Below are 17258 nucleotides of genomic sequence, written 5' to 3'. Positions count from 1 at the left end.
CAAAATATTATTATTTTTCTAAATTTGTAGTAAACTTGCTTTGTTTTTCATTTTCACTGCTTTGTGAAAGATATCAGCAATATTTGGTGAACTCATCTTCGCCACCTTGTAAGGATTAGTCGGGCAAAATAAATCTGAAACAGAGTAATGGTTAACCTGGACTTTTTAAATATTTTGTAAATAATCAGTTAATTCCAACAAAAAAAATTAAATTATGCTTCTTCCCACCAAACCCGGAGAAATTGATGTAAAACCCGGAAGCCCGGAGATTGCTCCCGAAAACCGCAGTCTCCGGGTCAAACCCGAAGGGATGGCAACCTTAGTTGATGGCCATTTCTAGACACACAAATTGCTCTCAAATTGTCATTTTGCGTTTACCGCGATCAAAAAATTTCAGTAGTCATGTGCTTGCTAAAACTAAAAACTATTTGATACTATTATTTTATTAAACCAAAAAAATATGAATTGTTCAGGGCAATAAAGTTGGATGAAATGAGTCCATACCGAAAGCAAATGAATACCTCGATACTAATGTTAAATAATTAAAATGATGATCGCATCATCACTATCATATTTGCTAACATTAATTAACTCCCCTTTGCTCCAAATGAAAGATAGCCATCACACATACCGACCAATTATTTCATATCAAACACGATTTGCCACCGCCGCATGCACACTAAACACAAATTATTAGCAACAACAAAATGCGAACCCATCGATTGATTAGACTACCTGTATTGAATAGAAAATACTCACGTACATGGAATCTGATTGGTCGTAATCCCGTTCAACATATTGCTAATTTCCACGAGACCAACTCACAGGCAAAACAGAAATAACTCTCCGGCATCTAAATCAACATTTTCCCAGCAAGTTTAATGACACGCTAGACACAGTTGCCATTCGCAAATTTCAAAATTATTCAATTTTCACAAACAGCTTTAATACTCTTTACAACATCCGATGTTGCACTGCCAGTTGGCATCTTTACGTAGTTCAGCTATAGTCTGCTGTTTCATCACGTACCTATGTCCCAGCAACGGATGTTACCCTTGCATGCTTCCGTTAGTCACTCATAAATCATTGGTGGATTTTCCCATGTCACGAACATTTTTCCAGGTTAGAATTGCCATAATTTACTGTAAATTAACGCCCTGCCGCACTGGACCCCGATGTGGTAGGAAGCAACAGGTGGTACGTGTGTCGGTATTCCTGAATTTTTAATAATTTTGAAATATGTAATTTGGAATTTCTCTATAAGCACCTTGTGACGCAATAAATTACAATTTATTTGATTAATCATTCTAACTGTCATGGAACCAGAACATTTAGAAATGTTTCTATATTATACCCGACCAGCTGGTTTGTTACAACACCTTGTATCCTTAAGTATCGAAAGAATTCCACTCGCTGAAACCGTTTGTTAGGTACTGCTAGAAACGCACATAAAAATAGATTCATAGCTTATCGTTATATTAATAGGAATCACAGTTTAAACTATTTTAATGATCGTAACTCTTCAGTAAATTAATAGAAATAAATACATAAATTTTAGTGGAAGGATGGAACCGCTTGCTGTCACAACCAAATTTCAACAATTCGCAGCGCTATAGCCATACAGCTAAGTCTTAACTATCACAATGACTAAGTTATTCTATAAGAATAATTCTCCAAGATCCCACCCGTTCGCTGCCGGGCAGCAACCGGGCAAAATTGCATTCCTTCTTCTTCTTCTTCGCCCACAACAGATTCTACCGCACTACGCCTCGTTCTCTATCAGCAGCGCCTCCCGCCGAATCTCACCCTCGCCGTACTTCTCCAGCTCCTTCCGCAACGGATACGGTATCATGTTGACCGTGGAGTATCGGATCGACTTGCGCGGGTCGTACTCGAGTGTTGCATGACGCGAACAGAGCAACATCAGCGCCGTGGTGGCGAGTAGTGAAACACCGAGCAGCCACAGCAGATACACGCACCCGCTCTGCAGGTACGGTGCAATGTCGAACAGCAGGTGCAGCAGCAACACGATGTCCGGTGTAAGTTTCTCAACAGCCTTTTGGGTTGGTGGGTGGTTAGGTATAAAAGGAGAAGGAAAATAAATGAAAATTAGGCTGAGGCTCGAAGGGCTGAATAGACATTAGGTAAATGCAATTTTCGAACAATGAATGTAATTTGTACACTAAATATGTAAAAGTTACTAAAGTTTTCGTTGACCAAGCGTGCATTCTTATTCATGAAATGAACGAAACCTATTTACAATGCACGAAAATACTTCGTTGCAGAAAACGACGAATGAACTCGTGCATTGCATGATCATTTTCATTATATTTACGAATTTATATTATCAATGCATTTTAAACAGCTCTCTTGAAATTTTAAGGCTACATGAATGCAATATTTCGAGATATAGAACGATATTTAAGAAATTTTCTTAAAGCCAGTTCATTTCAATATTTTTTTTTATCGTAAGTTTCAGAGACTACCTTGAATAGAATGTGAATTATATAGTTTATACACAGCAGATGAGATTTATCAGTTACAGTTATATTAAAATAACTTCTTTCACATGCAGTCTAATATATTTCGGAGTATTCATGTCTTCAACAAAACTAGTTCTGGAATGTTCTCAACAAAGTTTTTTGTTCATTTTGATTATAGAAGCTTTAACCTTAGGGCCTTTCGGCTCTCATTTGAGATTAGAAAATATTCTAACCTGACGTACGGGAGTTGGAAATCGAACCCAGGCGAGCTGCGTACAAAACAATCGACTGACCGACTAGGCTATGCCCGCTTTATTCGATAAAGTCGTTTGAAATAGTAATTTTGAAAACTTTGCTGAAGACATTAAATATCGAACTAAATTGGTTTGGAGAATTTTTGCCTTTCTCATATAGAAAGGTTATGCAATCACTCTGAAAAACGTCAACCTAATCCCGGCCCGGAGGGCCGGGTGTCATATCCCATTCGACTCAGTTCGTCGAGATCGGAAAAAGTCTGTATGTGTGTGTGTATGTATGTGTGTGTGTGTATGTGTGTGTGTATGTGTGTGTGTGTGTATGTATGTGCGTATGTGTCAAATAATGTCACTCATTTTTCTCAGAGATGGCTGGACCGATTTGCCCAAACTTAGTCTCAAATGAAAGGTGCAACCTTCCCATCGGCTGCTATTGAATTTTGGATCGATCGGAATTCTGGTTCCAGAATTACGGGTTTCAGAGTACGGCCACACAGAAATTTCTCATATAAACTATAGGAAAAATTAAAAATAGAATTTTTATTTTTGATGCTAAATGTGTTCAAGGTGCATGAAACGTCGAGATTTGATGCAAACTCGAAAAAAAAAATTTGACTACGATTCACTTTTTTGGATTTTGGCACATTTTTGCCTTTCTCATATAGAAAGGTTATGCAATCACTCTGAAAAACGTCAACCTAATCCCGGCCCGGAGGGCCGGGTGTCATATCCCATTCGACTCAGTTCGTCGAGATCGGAAAAAGTCTGTATGTGTGTGTGTATGTATGTATGTGTGTGTGTATGTGTGTGTGTGTATGTGTGTGTGTATGTGTGTGTGTGTGTGTATGTATGTGCGTATGTGTCAAATAATGTCACTCATTTTTCTCAGAGATGGCTGGACCGATTTGCCCAAACTTAGTCTCAAATGAAAGGTGCAACCTTCCCATCGGCTGCTATTGAATTTTGGATCGATCGGAATTCTGGTTCCGGAATTACGGGTTTCAGAGTACGGCCACACAGAAATTTCTCATATAAACTATAGGAAAAATTAAAAATAGAATTTTTATTTTTGATGCTAAATGTGTTCAAGGTGCATGAAACGTCGAGATTTGATGCAAACTCGAAAAAAAAATTTGACTACGATTCACTTTTTTGGATTTTGGCACATTTTTGCCTTTCTCATATAGAAAGGTTATGCAATCACTCTGAAAAACGTCAACCTAATCCCGGCCCGGAGGGCCGGGTGTCATATCCCATTCGACTCAGTTCGTCGAGATCGGAAAAAGTCTGTATGTGTGTGTGTATGTATGTATGTGTGTGTGTATGTGTGTGTATGTGTGTGTGTATGTGTGTGTGTGTGTGTATGTATGTGCGTATGTGTCAAATAATGTCACTCATTTTTCTCAGAGATGGCTGGACCGATTTGCCCAAACTTAGTCTCAAATGAAAGGTGCAACCTTCCCATCGGCTGCTATTGAATTTTGGATCGATCGGAATTCTGGTTCCGGAATTACGGGTTTCAGAGTACGGCCACACAGAAATTTCTCATATAAACTATAGGAAAAATTAAAAATAGAATTTTTATTTTTGATGCTAAATGTGTTCAAGGTGCATGAAACGTCGAGATTTGATGCAAACTCGAAAAAAAAATTTGACTACGATTCACTTTTTTGGATTTTGGCACATTTTTGCCTTTCTCATATAGAAAGGTTATGCAATCACTCTGAAAAACGTCAACCTAATCCCGGCCAAATTTTTTTTTCGACTCGTTTAGGGTTTCTGGATTTTAACAGAGGCGTAGTTGATGGTTTACGGAGAGGGGTTACACCCCCCCCCCTCTACTGTTCGCGCCCCTCCTTTAAAAATCTCCTTAAATCACCCCTCAGACCACCACCCCATCCAGCCCTCATACCCCTCCCTTTCAACCCCGTCATCTTTAAACCACCACTGTATCACAAAGCATAATAATTTAAGCTGGGGAGTCGTTCGTTCATGGGACTTTCGCCCTCTTCACATACCCAGCCCTGCATGACAAAATGAGTTAGCAAGCAGATAACATTGATCTAATGCTGATTAGGCTAATGGAGTATGATATTTTTTTGTTTCAAGTGTTTCACCGTCGACACGTAGCTCATCAAGTTCGTGGCTGGCATGCCATTGTGTATAAGTGCAAAGTGTACTAAGAATGTAATGGACATTTCCACAATTATGTTGAACATAAAAAGCCTCCGTGCCATAGTTTAGAGAAATGAGAAAGGCACAATTGCACCGCTAGGTGGATTAAAACAGGTTTTTTATAATTGATTCTAGGAGGATTGGCCTAAAATTATTTTTTAAATGAGGTGCGGCATTACGTTGTAATATTCTTAAAAGATACTAAACATCCAAAGTTGAGGGTTTCGAAATAATGTAATCGTGATCGTAAAAATGTTTTCGAGCATAAATTGACTTTTACTGTGAGCCGTGTTTACAAACATTGCTTCACAGTTTAATGGCAGTGTTGGTAAACACGGCTCACAGTAAAAGTCATTCTTTATGTCGACTTCATCTGCGTGCGCAGCCTAATTCATCAGCTGTCGATTAGGATGTGCGCGCTGACGAACTCGACTGATAAGTCGACATAAAATGAAGTTTACTGTGAGCCGTGTTTACCAACATTGCCATTACGCTGTGAAGCAATGTTTATAAACATGGCTCACAGTGAAAGTCAATTTATGTCGTTTTTGTCAGTGTGCACAGCCTAATTTTTCTACGGGGCGGGCGGTCGGCCCAGTAGGTAACACAAAAAATAATAAAAATTATAAAAAAATGTCTTCATTTCTCGACAAACATGTCAAATAATCCTAAGTGTAAATGAGAGCCTTTGTTTACTTTCTCTTTCGATTATTACAGCGTCAGCATAAAACTTTTCAATATTGTTTCAGGATATACCGAAAAACGCTGATTTCGACTAGCATATTATGCTAAGAGTTAATGAACAAACGTATAAACGAATGAGTTATTAGCGAAAGAGAACGTAAACAAAGAGAAACTGTCATTTTCACTTATGACCATTTGACGTTTGGCTAGATTTGTCTTCAACGGCCAGGTTTCTTAATCGGTTATTGATTTTCAGCCAAAAATCATCCAGAAATCAGTCAGACATCCGAATAAACTTGTCTTCAAAATGAAAAACACGTCTACAATATTTCAAATGTCTTCAAAATGAAGACAAATCTTCAAATCTGGCATCTCTGCAGTGATGGCTGTATTTTCCCAGTGAACGAAGAGGCGGCTAGGCGGGTTAAACCAGATGCTGGCGATCGGTAGGCTAATGAAACTTTGTTCTAGGCTACCCGCCGTAACTTGCCGTTTACTGTAAAAGTAGTGTTGGTTTTGCCCTAATACCGCGTGGGTAAAACTAAAAATCACTTAATTTAGCTGTTTCTTTTCCGAATCTCACAAAACATTCAACGTATAAACGACACTTCACTCATGTATTCGTCGAAAATCAAATCGCAATAAACACCAAAAACCACTATCTTTAGATTGCGAATGCGCATTGTTGATACCGTGCGGCACGGTGTTTCCAACTCAGGAATGACCAGCAGAAATATGTTGTTGTCTAATTAGGCAATACATTAGACGTTTGTTTGACAATTCAGCGGTGGATTCTGTCAACAAGTCTACTCCTGCGAACAGAAAAACTCGTCCGACAACATCTTTCGTTAGTCCGATTCGTTGGATGTTGGATCGAATCAACGATATTATCGGACGTCGCGCCCGTCGGAGTAACGTCAGAAGAGGTAAACAAGAAATAATCAGCTGATCAGAAACGTCTCATGGATTGCCTAATTCAAATGTTTCAATTAGTTCAGAGAAAACTGACAGTTTTGCATATGCTAGCTGGAGGTAAACAACCCCCCAAGTAGTGTAAACATGACAATTTAACGAGCCTGTTTACATGGTGAGGAAATTAAATTTAATTCGAACTAATTTCCTTGTACTGGGTAGAATCTAAATTTTTTTAGGTCCATGTAAACAAACTCTTTAAACCGCCAGAAAAGTGGTGTTAAATATTTTCATTCAATGTTCTGTAGCAGTCGAGGTTTTCCAGTAGATTGATTTTAGTTTCGAAATAATTCGATTTCGATCTTTAGATTCTGCAGTCAAAAAACTAAAATTATTTTTTCCTTTTTTTATTAACGACTTATAGTGAGTCAATCTTTTTCCTTTTTTTTTATATTGTAACGATATATAATTAGCAAGGGACTGGAAGGTGAAGTATTTTTCAAATATTAAGAGCCATAGTACTCAAGGGAGAGCAAGGATTTGAAGTAAGAAAGTTTACGCTTGTCCGGACATGCCGCAGACTTAGGTGATTCGCATTTAATGCCAAAAGATCCTGACTACTGGGCTGCAGAAGACAAAAAACTAAGTAACCGGGAAACTCTAAGCTTGTTCATTGACCCTACTCCACGCTTTTCTAAACTTTCTTACTTCAAATCCTTGCTCTCCCTTGAGTACTATGGCTCTTAATATTTGAAAAATACTTCACCTTCCAGTCCCTTGCTAATTATATGTCGTTACTAAAATTATTTGTTAAGCTGACAACAAATTGATATATTATTTAATATCAATATTTGGCAAACATAAAATTGTTTATAACTTTGGCTGATAAGGTTAAAAAGTGAACGAAACTTACCATTTCGGCCCAAATGAGAGGAATTACTCGGTTGTGGAAAGATCGTAGATCTGCGTTAAAGCTGACGTTAGTCAGCAAGTTGATTTGCACCCGAATGCTTGCTTTCATAGGAATTCCAAGTTGCTGGTAACAAAAAAAAACAAAAGTTTTAACAATCGTAATCAATCTCATCAAAATAATCCCGAAACTCACTGGCTGCATAATAATAATTGCGTCATGTTTCTCCTTATCCGGTTTGAGACCATCGACTGCTTCTACCAACGTCGGATCTCCTTTGTAGAAGTGAGGCAACGAAACGGCTACTGGTATATCTACGAAATATAAAACACATAACAAAATAAATTACCCCTTCAGCAAGCGTACCACCCCTAAGGATACTCACTGTACCAACAGGGACTCAAATCCCCCAACCCTTTGGGTAGACATTTTCCATTCCGGCAGTAGCACGAACTGTACGGATCATCCAGCGAACTCTCGAATGCATTCTCCTTTATCGAGAACCAGTAGGCCTCGATACCGTCGTGTTCGCCTTGCCGTTCGAAAGCGATCGGCAACGTTCGACAGAAGGCTTTCCGGTACACCCTGAATATCTCAGTCTTGGAAATGTTTCGCGGGAACACCGTCCCGTCGTACGATCCCTGCAAGGTGTTACACGGAGTGTTTCTGAAGAGAAAAAAACGTCATTAGTTTAGCACCAAACCATATTTCGTACAATAGGTAGAACGTACCTCCGCTCCGCATCCCAGTGATCCTTTCCTACGTAACCCCAATGGGCCAGACCAGGGGAACCATTCCACAAATCGATCGAATAGTTACGGATGATCTCATCGGCTTCTTCTTGTTCATCATCCTGCAGCACAGCCCCGGCAAAGTATTCATCCTCCACGAGATCCATTTCGTCATGATCCACATCGGCGACGATCTTAGCTTTCCGTAGGTTTTGCACCGATTCCGGCAGGTTTATCGTGACCGTATCGTAACCATCGTCGAACATCTATTCCGAATGGGACAGGGGGAAATACGGTTAAACTGATGGGTTATGGGTTAGTTTTGTGAGGTCGAGAGAAAGGAAGAAAGAAGAAAGAGTTCGGATGAGAATATACCGAGAGGTTCGGAGAGGAACACGGATTCAATGTACGATGCTACGATGACAAGTGATGCTACAATGATTCATTTCAGCGGAAATACTTACACGATCGAGGATTCCAATTTTTTCGAAGTTAATGATATCCGGCAGAAGGGTCGAGGCAACATTGACCAACGGATCGTCATACCCCCAGAGAAGATCGTGAACACTAATGTTCAGAAACGGAGGCATACCTAGAGGTTTAAGTGCTGCTGCTACTGCTAGGGAGGCCCAAGCGGACATCCGGTATGCTGCACTGGATACTCCTAGTAAGGCGATGTTTGGGACTATTATTAAATCTTTCTGAGGGTCACTGACCGAGCGATCAGGAACGAATATTTGATGGCGGACGGGCGTGAAGCTTAGAGTTCCGTTTGCGTTGAATGTTGAGTTGTGATTTTCCAAGTATTCTTGGTATACGTAAGGTCCGACCTCCACTAGCCGAATTTTTTCCTCACCACGAAGAAACGCGTCGGCGTTAGTCACGTTGAACACATAAATACTGATGAACACATCCAATGGTGGTTTTTTCCACAGCCGGTGTAGATAGGAACCTTCATACATAGATAGCATCTGAAATTAGGAAATCATTAGCTCGAACTGTGCACGATGGGAATTCCCACAAACATAGAGGAAGTATGCACTTACATTCGTCACGATCAAATCGGTCGGATCGATCACCACTACGGTACAGCCCAGCGCGATGAAGATAAGCCCCAGAAAACCGAACTTGACGATTCCTTGAAAGATAGAGAGAAAATAAACAAAAAAGGTACATCAGTAAACCGGTACCGGTGCAGCCGAGCAATTATTAGTCACCGATCGCGATCGCGTGAATCCAAATATATGGCATGTTTTATTTTTTTTCTCTCTCTCTCTCTCTCGCCGGCAGAGTGTCGAAGATCGCGTACAGTCAATGTCACATTAGCGATCATTAAACCTACGACAACAATGCGCGGTTTTGTTCATTTTTAAAACTTGTTTCGAGAGTGTTCCTTTGACCCAGCCTTTTCAGGCCCTACAGCAACGCGAAAGGAGAAGGTGTACGCACCCGTAACCTTCAAAATGCTGAGGCAACGCATGTTATTGCTTCAACAGAGTGATGGGATTCCCTCCAATCGTCAGACGACATGCGTGAACATAATAAATTAAGCTTATTAGTAGAAACGAGTTAATTACAGACAGTAGAATGGGCGATGTACATCTCTCATCGTATCTGGACGAGTTCACACGATATGGCGGTATATCAACGCCATCTACGATTATCGCCCGCATCGGCATCAGGAAGGAAGCACAGCACGAGCCGCACGCTTGCTCTTATGAATGCAATGTTGCGTCATCGGCACTCTCACGAGTAAAATTCTTCGAACGGTGCGGCATGTACATGCGCAGATTGTAAACAAAGCAAGCATCCGCCGCAGGGTAATTCGTTTGATGAATCAGGGAAAGAAGGTGAGAGTGCGGTGAAAGAGACATAGGTAGTGTGATACAGGTGTCGGCCAAGGTCATCAAGCTGTCAAATTCGACGGCTTCATCCAGATGACTGCGTTGATTGTAATATTAATCTTGGTGACAGGTGACAGGTCACACGCAGTTACAGCACGTATACTGTCCGCTGACCCTTTCATACACGTGCAAGGTCGGTTGGAGTAATTTCATGCAACGAAGTATTCACATGTTCGCTGTAATTAAGTTTATAATCATCCGAACGAGGTAGTCTTCTTTTGCAAGAATTGAGAAATCCCAGCAGGCGGCGAATTTTTCTGTCAATCATAATGTAATGGGTAGTGAGACACAAAAAAATGAAATGATTTGAAAGAAATCGCTGTTAAACGTCTCCGAACAATACACTTGTCACATTACAAGGACTACGCCTCTTGTGGCAAGTGACAAATGCCAAACGATCAGCCATTAGTGGACAAATTGAAATCCGGCCGAACTGATTTGCTTCCCCTAAAACGTGCCCCCGCACCGAACAACGAATGTAAACAAATGAGCAAAAAGTGACAAATTGATGCCCACCTCATCGCATAAATAACTGTTTCTTCCGAGCGGTCACGCGTGGTTTACCGTAGCAGGAGGATCCGCTAAATGGCGGAAGCAAATTTTCAGATGGCCTGTCTCGAAACTGGCGAGCCCAGGTGCTAAAACCGCACTCGACATTGAACTTGTGCCATGCTGTTGATCTAATCCGACTCACGCAGCAGCCGTCGCCGCCGCTGCCAAGCTCAACCCCAACCGCGGATGACTTACGACGTACAAGTTGCGAACCTCTTTGGAGTGACATTTATCGTACCGCCGGTGTATGCGGGGCAACGGATTGAAACGTGTTGTGGCTTGATGATGAACCGTTGTAGGAAAGAACACACGACAATCATGCGGCATGCGAAAGTACAACTGTATTCTCGCCGGCGGTGTCGCGACTACGCAGTTCGAAGGTCAACAACCCATTAGATCTAACAGCAATTACAAACTTCCTTCGAGTAGTAAATTGCTTGGGTTTATGAATATGCTTCGGTTATGTTTTTTTTTGTTCTGATGAAGTGCAATCTTTTGCTGAACACAGATAATAATCGAAGACCCGCCGTACGACTGGCGACGATCCGTATGCTGTTTAATTATGGTTAATTGGTGATTCACCCCTGACGACGATGGCGAGCGGGTTTTCCACCCGCTTCAGCATTTGAACCGATCGCTTCGCGGGGTGGTTATCCTTCGCAAAAAGTTTTCCTGTGCCTTAGAATGTACCGGGCCGGAGAATGCGGAGGAGCGAATGTATACGACCCGCGCGGTACAGTTTCACTGCTTGCCGGTTGTCGTTTTGTAGGTGATCCAGATACGACTCGCGGAGGGTCGACCTGTAGTTTTGTAATGAGATGGATAGCAGCAGCAGCAGCAGCTTCGAACGATTGTCCGCGGTTCTGCGGGTAATTGAGCTATTGCTGCCGCAAAGTGTGGCTTCTGACTTTGTCTCGAGAGTTCAAGATTGGTCGTTGAATGGCGCGAAGCAGTATTGGCAGCTTGAAGAGTGAAACGGCATTTTTAATATACTGAGCATTAAAAGAATTTGGTTAAAAAGAGCTCAGACCTGAATCTGCGCAAAAACTTAATTCAACGACATACTACAAACGATGACAATCAATTAGAGCGTCGCTTTCAAAACTATTCATAAAATCATGTTTTTCGTTATTCTAATCGTTCTTATTTCAGTGCATATAAAATAATATTCGTGTAACTCTGTTCTTCTTTCGAGGTAGAGTGGCAACACTGTTGTGATTCAGTTTGTTTTTTTGTGCTCGTGGTTTTGAGTTGATACTCGACGCAAATTCGGTGTTTTTCGGCGGAATGTAACTTGCTCCTCAAACTAGTGATAGCCAAGAACTAAATCTGAACTAACCGGCGCCTTTGTGATTTTCGGTTGTGCGGTGACAAAAATCGGAAAAATGTTTCTCAGTATTCGGTAGTGAAAAGTTTCTTTTTTGCTGTTGACCCTTATGCCAAAATCCCCACTAACATTTCACATACATCGTGCTTAGTTCGCCATCTGCAGGCGAGTAGCGTATTTCCCGCATTCTATCGCGGCGGGATGAAAGCTCTGCACTTTTAGAACAAGTGATATTTGACGTAAACAAAAACTACGTCGTATTGGCATTTTGCTGCAAAACACACCTGTTGCGACATCTGTAGATTAATAGCGTGAACACGAAAAGCTTTATATTTGTGTATTTTTTATATGTATATATTCGTTAAGCATAAAGGGTGGCCCACATCAATTGACGGAAAAAACGCTGTAGAAAATAATCCATTAGGTATTTGTTCTTCAAAACTTGGTTAGAAGTACTTTAGAGTGTATTGTTTACACTGTATTTTCATCACTCATTGTATTTCGAAAATTGTAAAAATGGTGTCACCCGCAAAGCAACGTCGCAAATTAATTTTGCGTAAGCACCTGGAAAATCCTCAGCTCTCTCATTGGGACATGGGAAAACAACTCGTGCAGTCAACAGTGTGTCGTGTGATTAAACGTTACTACGAAATTCTAAGCATCGAACGAAAGAAAAAATGCAGTCTGAATGGATGTTCTATTACTGATCAGGATCACAAGAGTTTAATAAAAGCGTTTAAGCGGAATCTCAATGCTTCGGTCAGGGATTTAGCCAAAAAGTTGAATCTGTCCAAGTATTTCGTTCAGAGAGCCCAGCACCGGGAGAGACTGCCTACTTACAAAGTGCAGAAGGCTTTAAATCGCGAACCTCATTGTCTCATCATGGATGTTGATGACCTACGTCAAAGCGGACTTTCAGCGGCTGTTCTTCATCGCCCAGCACAAGTTTGATGTTCCGGGGGAAGTAAGGAAGCATGAAGTGTGGCAGTGAATATGAGTTGGCAAGCGATCTGCTCATGTGGTAAACGGAGTGCGCCGTTCGTGACTACCGGGACTGCAAAAACGGGAAGATCTACCTCAAGGAGTATTTACAGAAGCGTCTGCTTCCTGTGTTGAAGCAACGCAAGGGCCCTACGAACTTCTGACCGAATCTAGCTTCTAGATATTACTATTCAAATGTTCTGGAGTGGCACGAAGCCAACGGGGTTACCTTCGTACCCAAGGATATCGACCCCTCCAACGCACCGGAACTAAGACCCATCGAAAAATACTGGGCAATCATGAAACAGGCACTACGGAAGTATCCCAAGGAGGTCAAATCTGTGAAAGACAGGAAGAAAAGATTGGTTTCTGTACAGAACAAGCTGCAGTCAGCTGTTGTACAGAACCTAATGAGTGGAGTTAAGCGTAAGGTGTGAGCGTACAATTATGGTACTCAACTTGGTAATTTTCTACAGCGTTTTTTCCGTGATGCAATTTGATATGGGAGGCACCCTTTAACGTACCTACGTAAGGTATTATGGACGATTGGTATAATTTACAAAAAATAAACTCCATGCCGTAACATGTGAATTGAAAACTCCTTGGTGCCGAGAACAGGTCCGCAATAACACAAACTAGGTTAAGTCCTGCACTAAGTCTCTAATTGCAATATTTAGCCGGTTGAGGTTTTCTGTGTCCCTGGAAGCGCTGCTTGCTTGAGCTTTGTATCAGCGCTTTTTCGAGCTGTTATATACCCTCCTAACAATAGAAACGCTATTCAGCATTCCTAATGCAAGCGTCATCCTAAAGATTCTCTACGCACTTGTCACACCGGGCTTTTGCCGTTCAAAATATTTGCTCACTGGAGCAACGGGTTCTTGAAGCAGAAAACCGCGTACTTCAGTCTACGCCAGATAAGCTCGAATCGGTCACGCCGTCGATTTCAACTTTGTGTGCGGGTTTGTAGACGCGGTATTCTTTTATAAAAAAATTATCGCCAGTAGTGTCATTTGTTTGTTTTAGATGAAATAGCGCAATGCTTACCTTATCCTGTCGTACTTTCAAAATACCTTTCACGACTGAATATTTCTGTGTCAGTTCTTTCGACATCTTTAGAATACTTAGAGGATTATCTTTGATTCGAAAGAAGAATATGTTACGACTTAATTCAATATGTATGATTTACAACAACTTTTCGAAGAAGAATCTTGTCAAATGATTTCACAAAATGTCCCGAGAACACGTCTGTCCATTTTCAAACACCGTAATGATGATATTACAAACAAAACTGCAGTGAATGAATTAAGAATTTCACAAAGCTTGTTTTGGTTTATTTTTTTTAATTTGGAGGTTTTAACCTATGGGTTATTCGTCTCTTTTTTCTGGTTAGAAAGATGTTTTTAGAAAAAATCTCTAACCCATTAAATTATTATTCGAAAGTTGAACTGACAAGGAGCCAAAGGAAACACAAATGGGACGCAAAATTTACACTCTGCCAAGGGTGCCAGAACACCACGCCCTGAATAGAAGCAGTAATATTTATGTATTTGTTGCAAGAATGTTAATAAAAATTGGCATTCTTCATGTCATGAGCTGTTCATCAAGGAAAATTGTTGTTATCTTGGGAGATTGCATTATGCATGTGTGTAAGTAGTAAGTAGTATATTTGTATTTTCAAACATAAATACAAATGAGGTTCCCCATGTTTTTCCCTTTCCCTATTTGGCACAACTCAATGCGTTAGCATGACTGAGCCGTGGGTTTTTTATGATTTTTATTTATTTATTTGGCACGTGGGAATCCATCCTGCGTGCGTGACCAATGTTCGTATATGTCATACCTTGGACTGATTTGCATTGGATTATTACATCTTGATCATGATCTGGAGTTCGAGGTTGTGTTTCACAAAATCAAACTGATCCATACATGCTTCGTGAAGTGGTTGATGATTCCTTGTATATAAGTCTCAATTGACCATTCGTGTTCGTTCACAAAATCATGAAATACTTTTCCACATTCAAGATTTAGTTAATCAAATATTCATGATCTTATAATTTTCACGTGAAAAAATTCACAGATCTCTAAATTTTCAGATTCGTGAACTGTTTCATGATAGAGTTTCGGAGTGTTCCCAATATTGAAATATTCGAAACATTCCTCTACGAAAAAGACACTCCTCTAGTACCACCGTTACTAAACTATGCCCTCCACAACTTGACAAACCCCTCGTGTTCACAAATTTGAATACCTTCAACGTCAAAGCGGCACGTGTAAAACCGCTTCGCTTCCGCAAAACGTGCTGTGCCATATGTATTCCGGAACAAATCTTGCCCACACCTACCTGCCAGTACGGTTATACCACTTACGAGTTCTTGATGATCGCATAAACAAAACCAACAAAAAAAATGAACCGATCCTTCCGACGGATGCTTTCTGCGAACTGCCCAACAGACCGATCAGCGACGAACGCCGCGCGACAAGAAATGGAAAAAGCACAATAAAAACACGCATCAACGACCGCGGCTGACTGCTGGCTGTCCAATTGTGACATTCGACGGCAAATGCAAGGCCAAAACTATCATAACACTCAGTAAGCGATGACTCGCGGCTTTTCGCTCTTCGCCGCGTCTGGTGTCCTGCCCTGCCCCGACAACCCATCCATCACACACCGATAATGACTTTGTTGAACCAACGACGACGACGCGGCATATGGTGACGCTCATTCGGTCGGATTTGGGTACAGCAGTTCCAGTTCCAGTGCGGACCCAAATAAGCGATATGTGTATGTGTTGTACCAGTTGGCCTATAGGTACCTCTATCTGACGTGCATCGGTCGTAAAAACCCTTACGTGCACCGTCTCACGTCGGTGCAAAAAATAAACATATAACCGAGCGCAAACAACATAGGAAGTGACTTCAACTGGAGGGCGGACTAATGTGCGACGAACCCGAAGCTTCTCTGCTTTTCTGCGGCGGTGAAAAAGGGCTCCGCGCGAAAGTTACGAGTTTCGCGTGCTCTCAGCTGTTTGCGTATAATCTGAAGGTTGGCAGCGAATGGCCCGATCGATTCTAATTATTATATGCTAATCATCTCTACCGGCTGCTACTGTATACAGTCGAGTTGCGGAATGATGAGTCGACTGCAGATTATCATTATCAATCCATTAAACCCGTAAGTCTCGGAGTAGGCAGTGCTTTTCCTGCCATTTCCTGATTCTTTTGTCTAATGCGGTTGTACACAGTGACTGCGTTTTATTATCTTCGATTGTGATTCCACGGGTTTATTTCCTATTCTATTGCTGATTCTAAGATGGAGGAGGGAACTCAAATCGGGAAAGAGATAAAAGCTACAAGTGAAAGTGACAGCAATAACAAAAAATCCCCCATCGACGCCGGGATGGTGGCGAAGGTCGCGAGGGTCTCTCTGCTGTGCTCACGCAACCTCTCGTGTTGCCGGCTCTATTCTGTTCCTCGCCAAGCCGCTGTCACCTTTATTGACTGCCAATAAACATCTCGTAAGCTTGGGGACTTTGTCAGCACCCCATCAGGAATCCCGAGGTTGCGTAAATAGCTTTTTATTAGCGGCAAACAAATCGTACCGCCGCCGACAGAACAGAATCAGCCGAAGAAAGCATTCTGAGCGGCGATGACGAATCATTCGCCGGAGTACTCCGGCGGGGAAATAAAGAGCTCGTGGTGACAATATTGGAAATTGTTTGTTTTTTTTTTTCTCATTGAGTGGGATGTTTGCTTGGAATTCTTAAGTATATATGCTAATGAGTTTACGGAAATGATTTGTCAAACGCACGTGAATATTTCTTTCGGCAAGTTTTTAAAGCTTACACGTGAGTGTTTTTGCGGGAGGTAGAGATCCACGGAGATACAAATTGAAGCAATTCGAGCTAATGGTGATTAGTTAGACTGTTGTAGATATTTTTCTTTTCTTTCTTATTCTTCGCACATCTTTGGAATTCAAAATGCGTGTGAACGAATTGGGAAATATATTTGAGGTGGAGTTTTCTGTGGGAACTTATGGTAAAATAAACATTTTATTTGATTAGTTTTACCTATTTACGGCCCTCACTAAATGTGTTAATATGCGAGTGTGTAGTGTTTGATCTTCAAACATTCCTAATTGACAATATTGCATATGGAACGAAATTGCGAAATACTAACAACTCCACCGCTATAGGAAAGAATAATGCTGATACTTTCAGTATCTTATAATGTTGTTTTCTCTAACACTCAAATAATCAGAAGAATTGAAATATGTATTTAATCTCAACAGATAGGAAGCAAAATTTGTTTCGCAAACATACGCCTTTTAATAAAGCAAATAACTTTG

The 17258-nt window shown here is 41.1% G+C and overlaps 1 protein-coding gene across 2 annotated transcripts in view; it reads right to left on the bottom strand.

Moving 5' to 3' along the window:
- Positions 1 to 515: 515 nt before the first annotated feature.
- Positions 516 to 17258, bottom strand: part of LOC131676905 (scavenger receptor class B member 1-like) — a 38285-nt gene continuing 21542 nt past the window's right edge. For both annotated transcript variants that reach the window (XM_058956303.1, XM_058956302.1), the window contains exons 3-9: positions 9196 to 9287; positions 8614 to 9120; positions 8150 to 8415; positions 7804 to 8084; positions 7614 to 7732; positions 7422 to 7544; positions 516 to 2056 (exon numbers count right to left, since the gene is read on the bottom strand). In XM_058956303.1, coding sequence (XP_058812286.1) covers positions 1763 to 2056; positions 7422 to 7544; positions 7614 to 7732; positions 7804 to 8084; positions 8150 to 8415; positions 8614 to 9120; positions 9196 to 9287 — 1682 coding nt within the window. In that variant the 3' untranslated portion in view covers positions 516 to 1762. The remainder of the gene's footprint in view (positions 2057 to 7421; positions 7545 to 7613; positions 7733 to 7803; positions 8085 to 8149; positions 8416 to 8613; positions 9121 to 9195; positions 9288 to 17258) is intronic.

This window comes from Topomyia yanbarensis, chromosome 1 (genome assembly GCF_030247195.1).
Source record: "Topomyia yanbarensis strain Yona2022 chromosome 1, ASM3024719v1, whole genome shotgun sequence".
Lineage (NCBI taxonomy): Eukaryota > Metazoa > Arthropoda > Insecta > Diptera > Culicidae > Topomyia > Topomyia yanbarensis.
The sequence above is the reverse complement of the archived record's forward strand: the minus strand, read 5'-3'. Positions and strand labels throughout refer to the sequence as shown.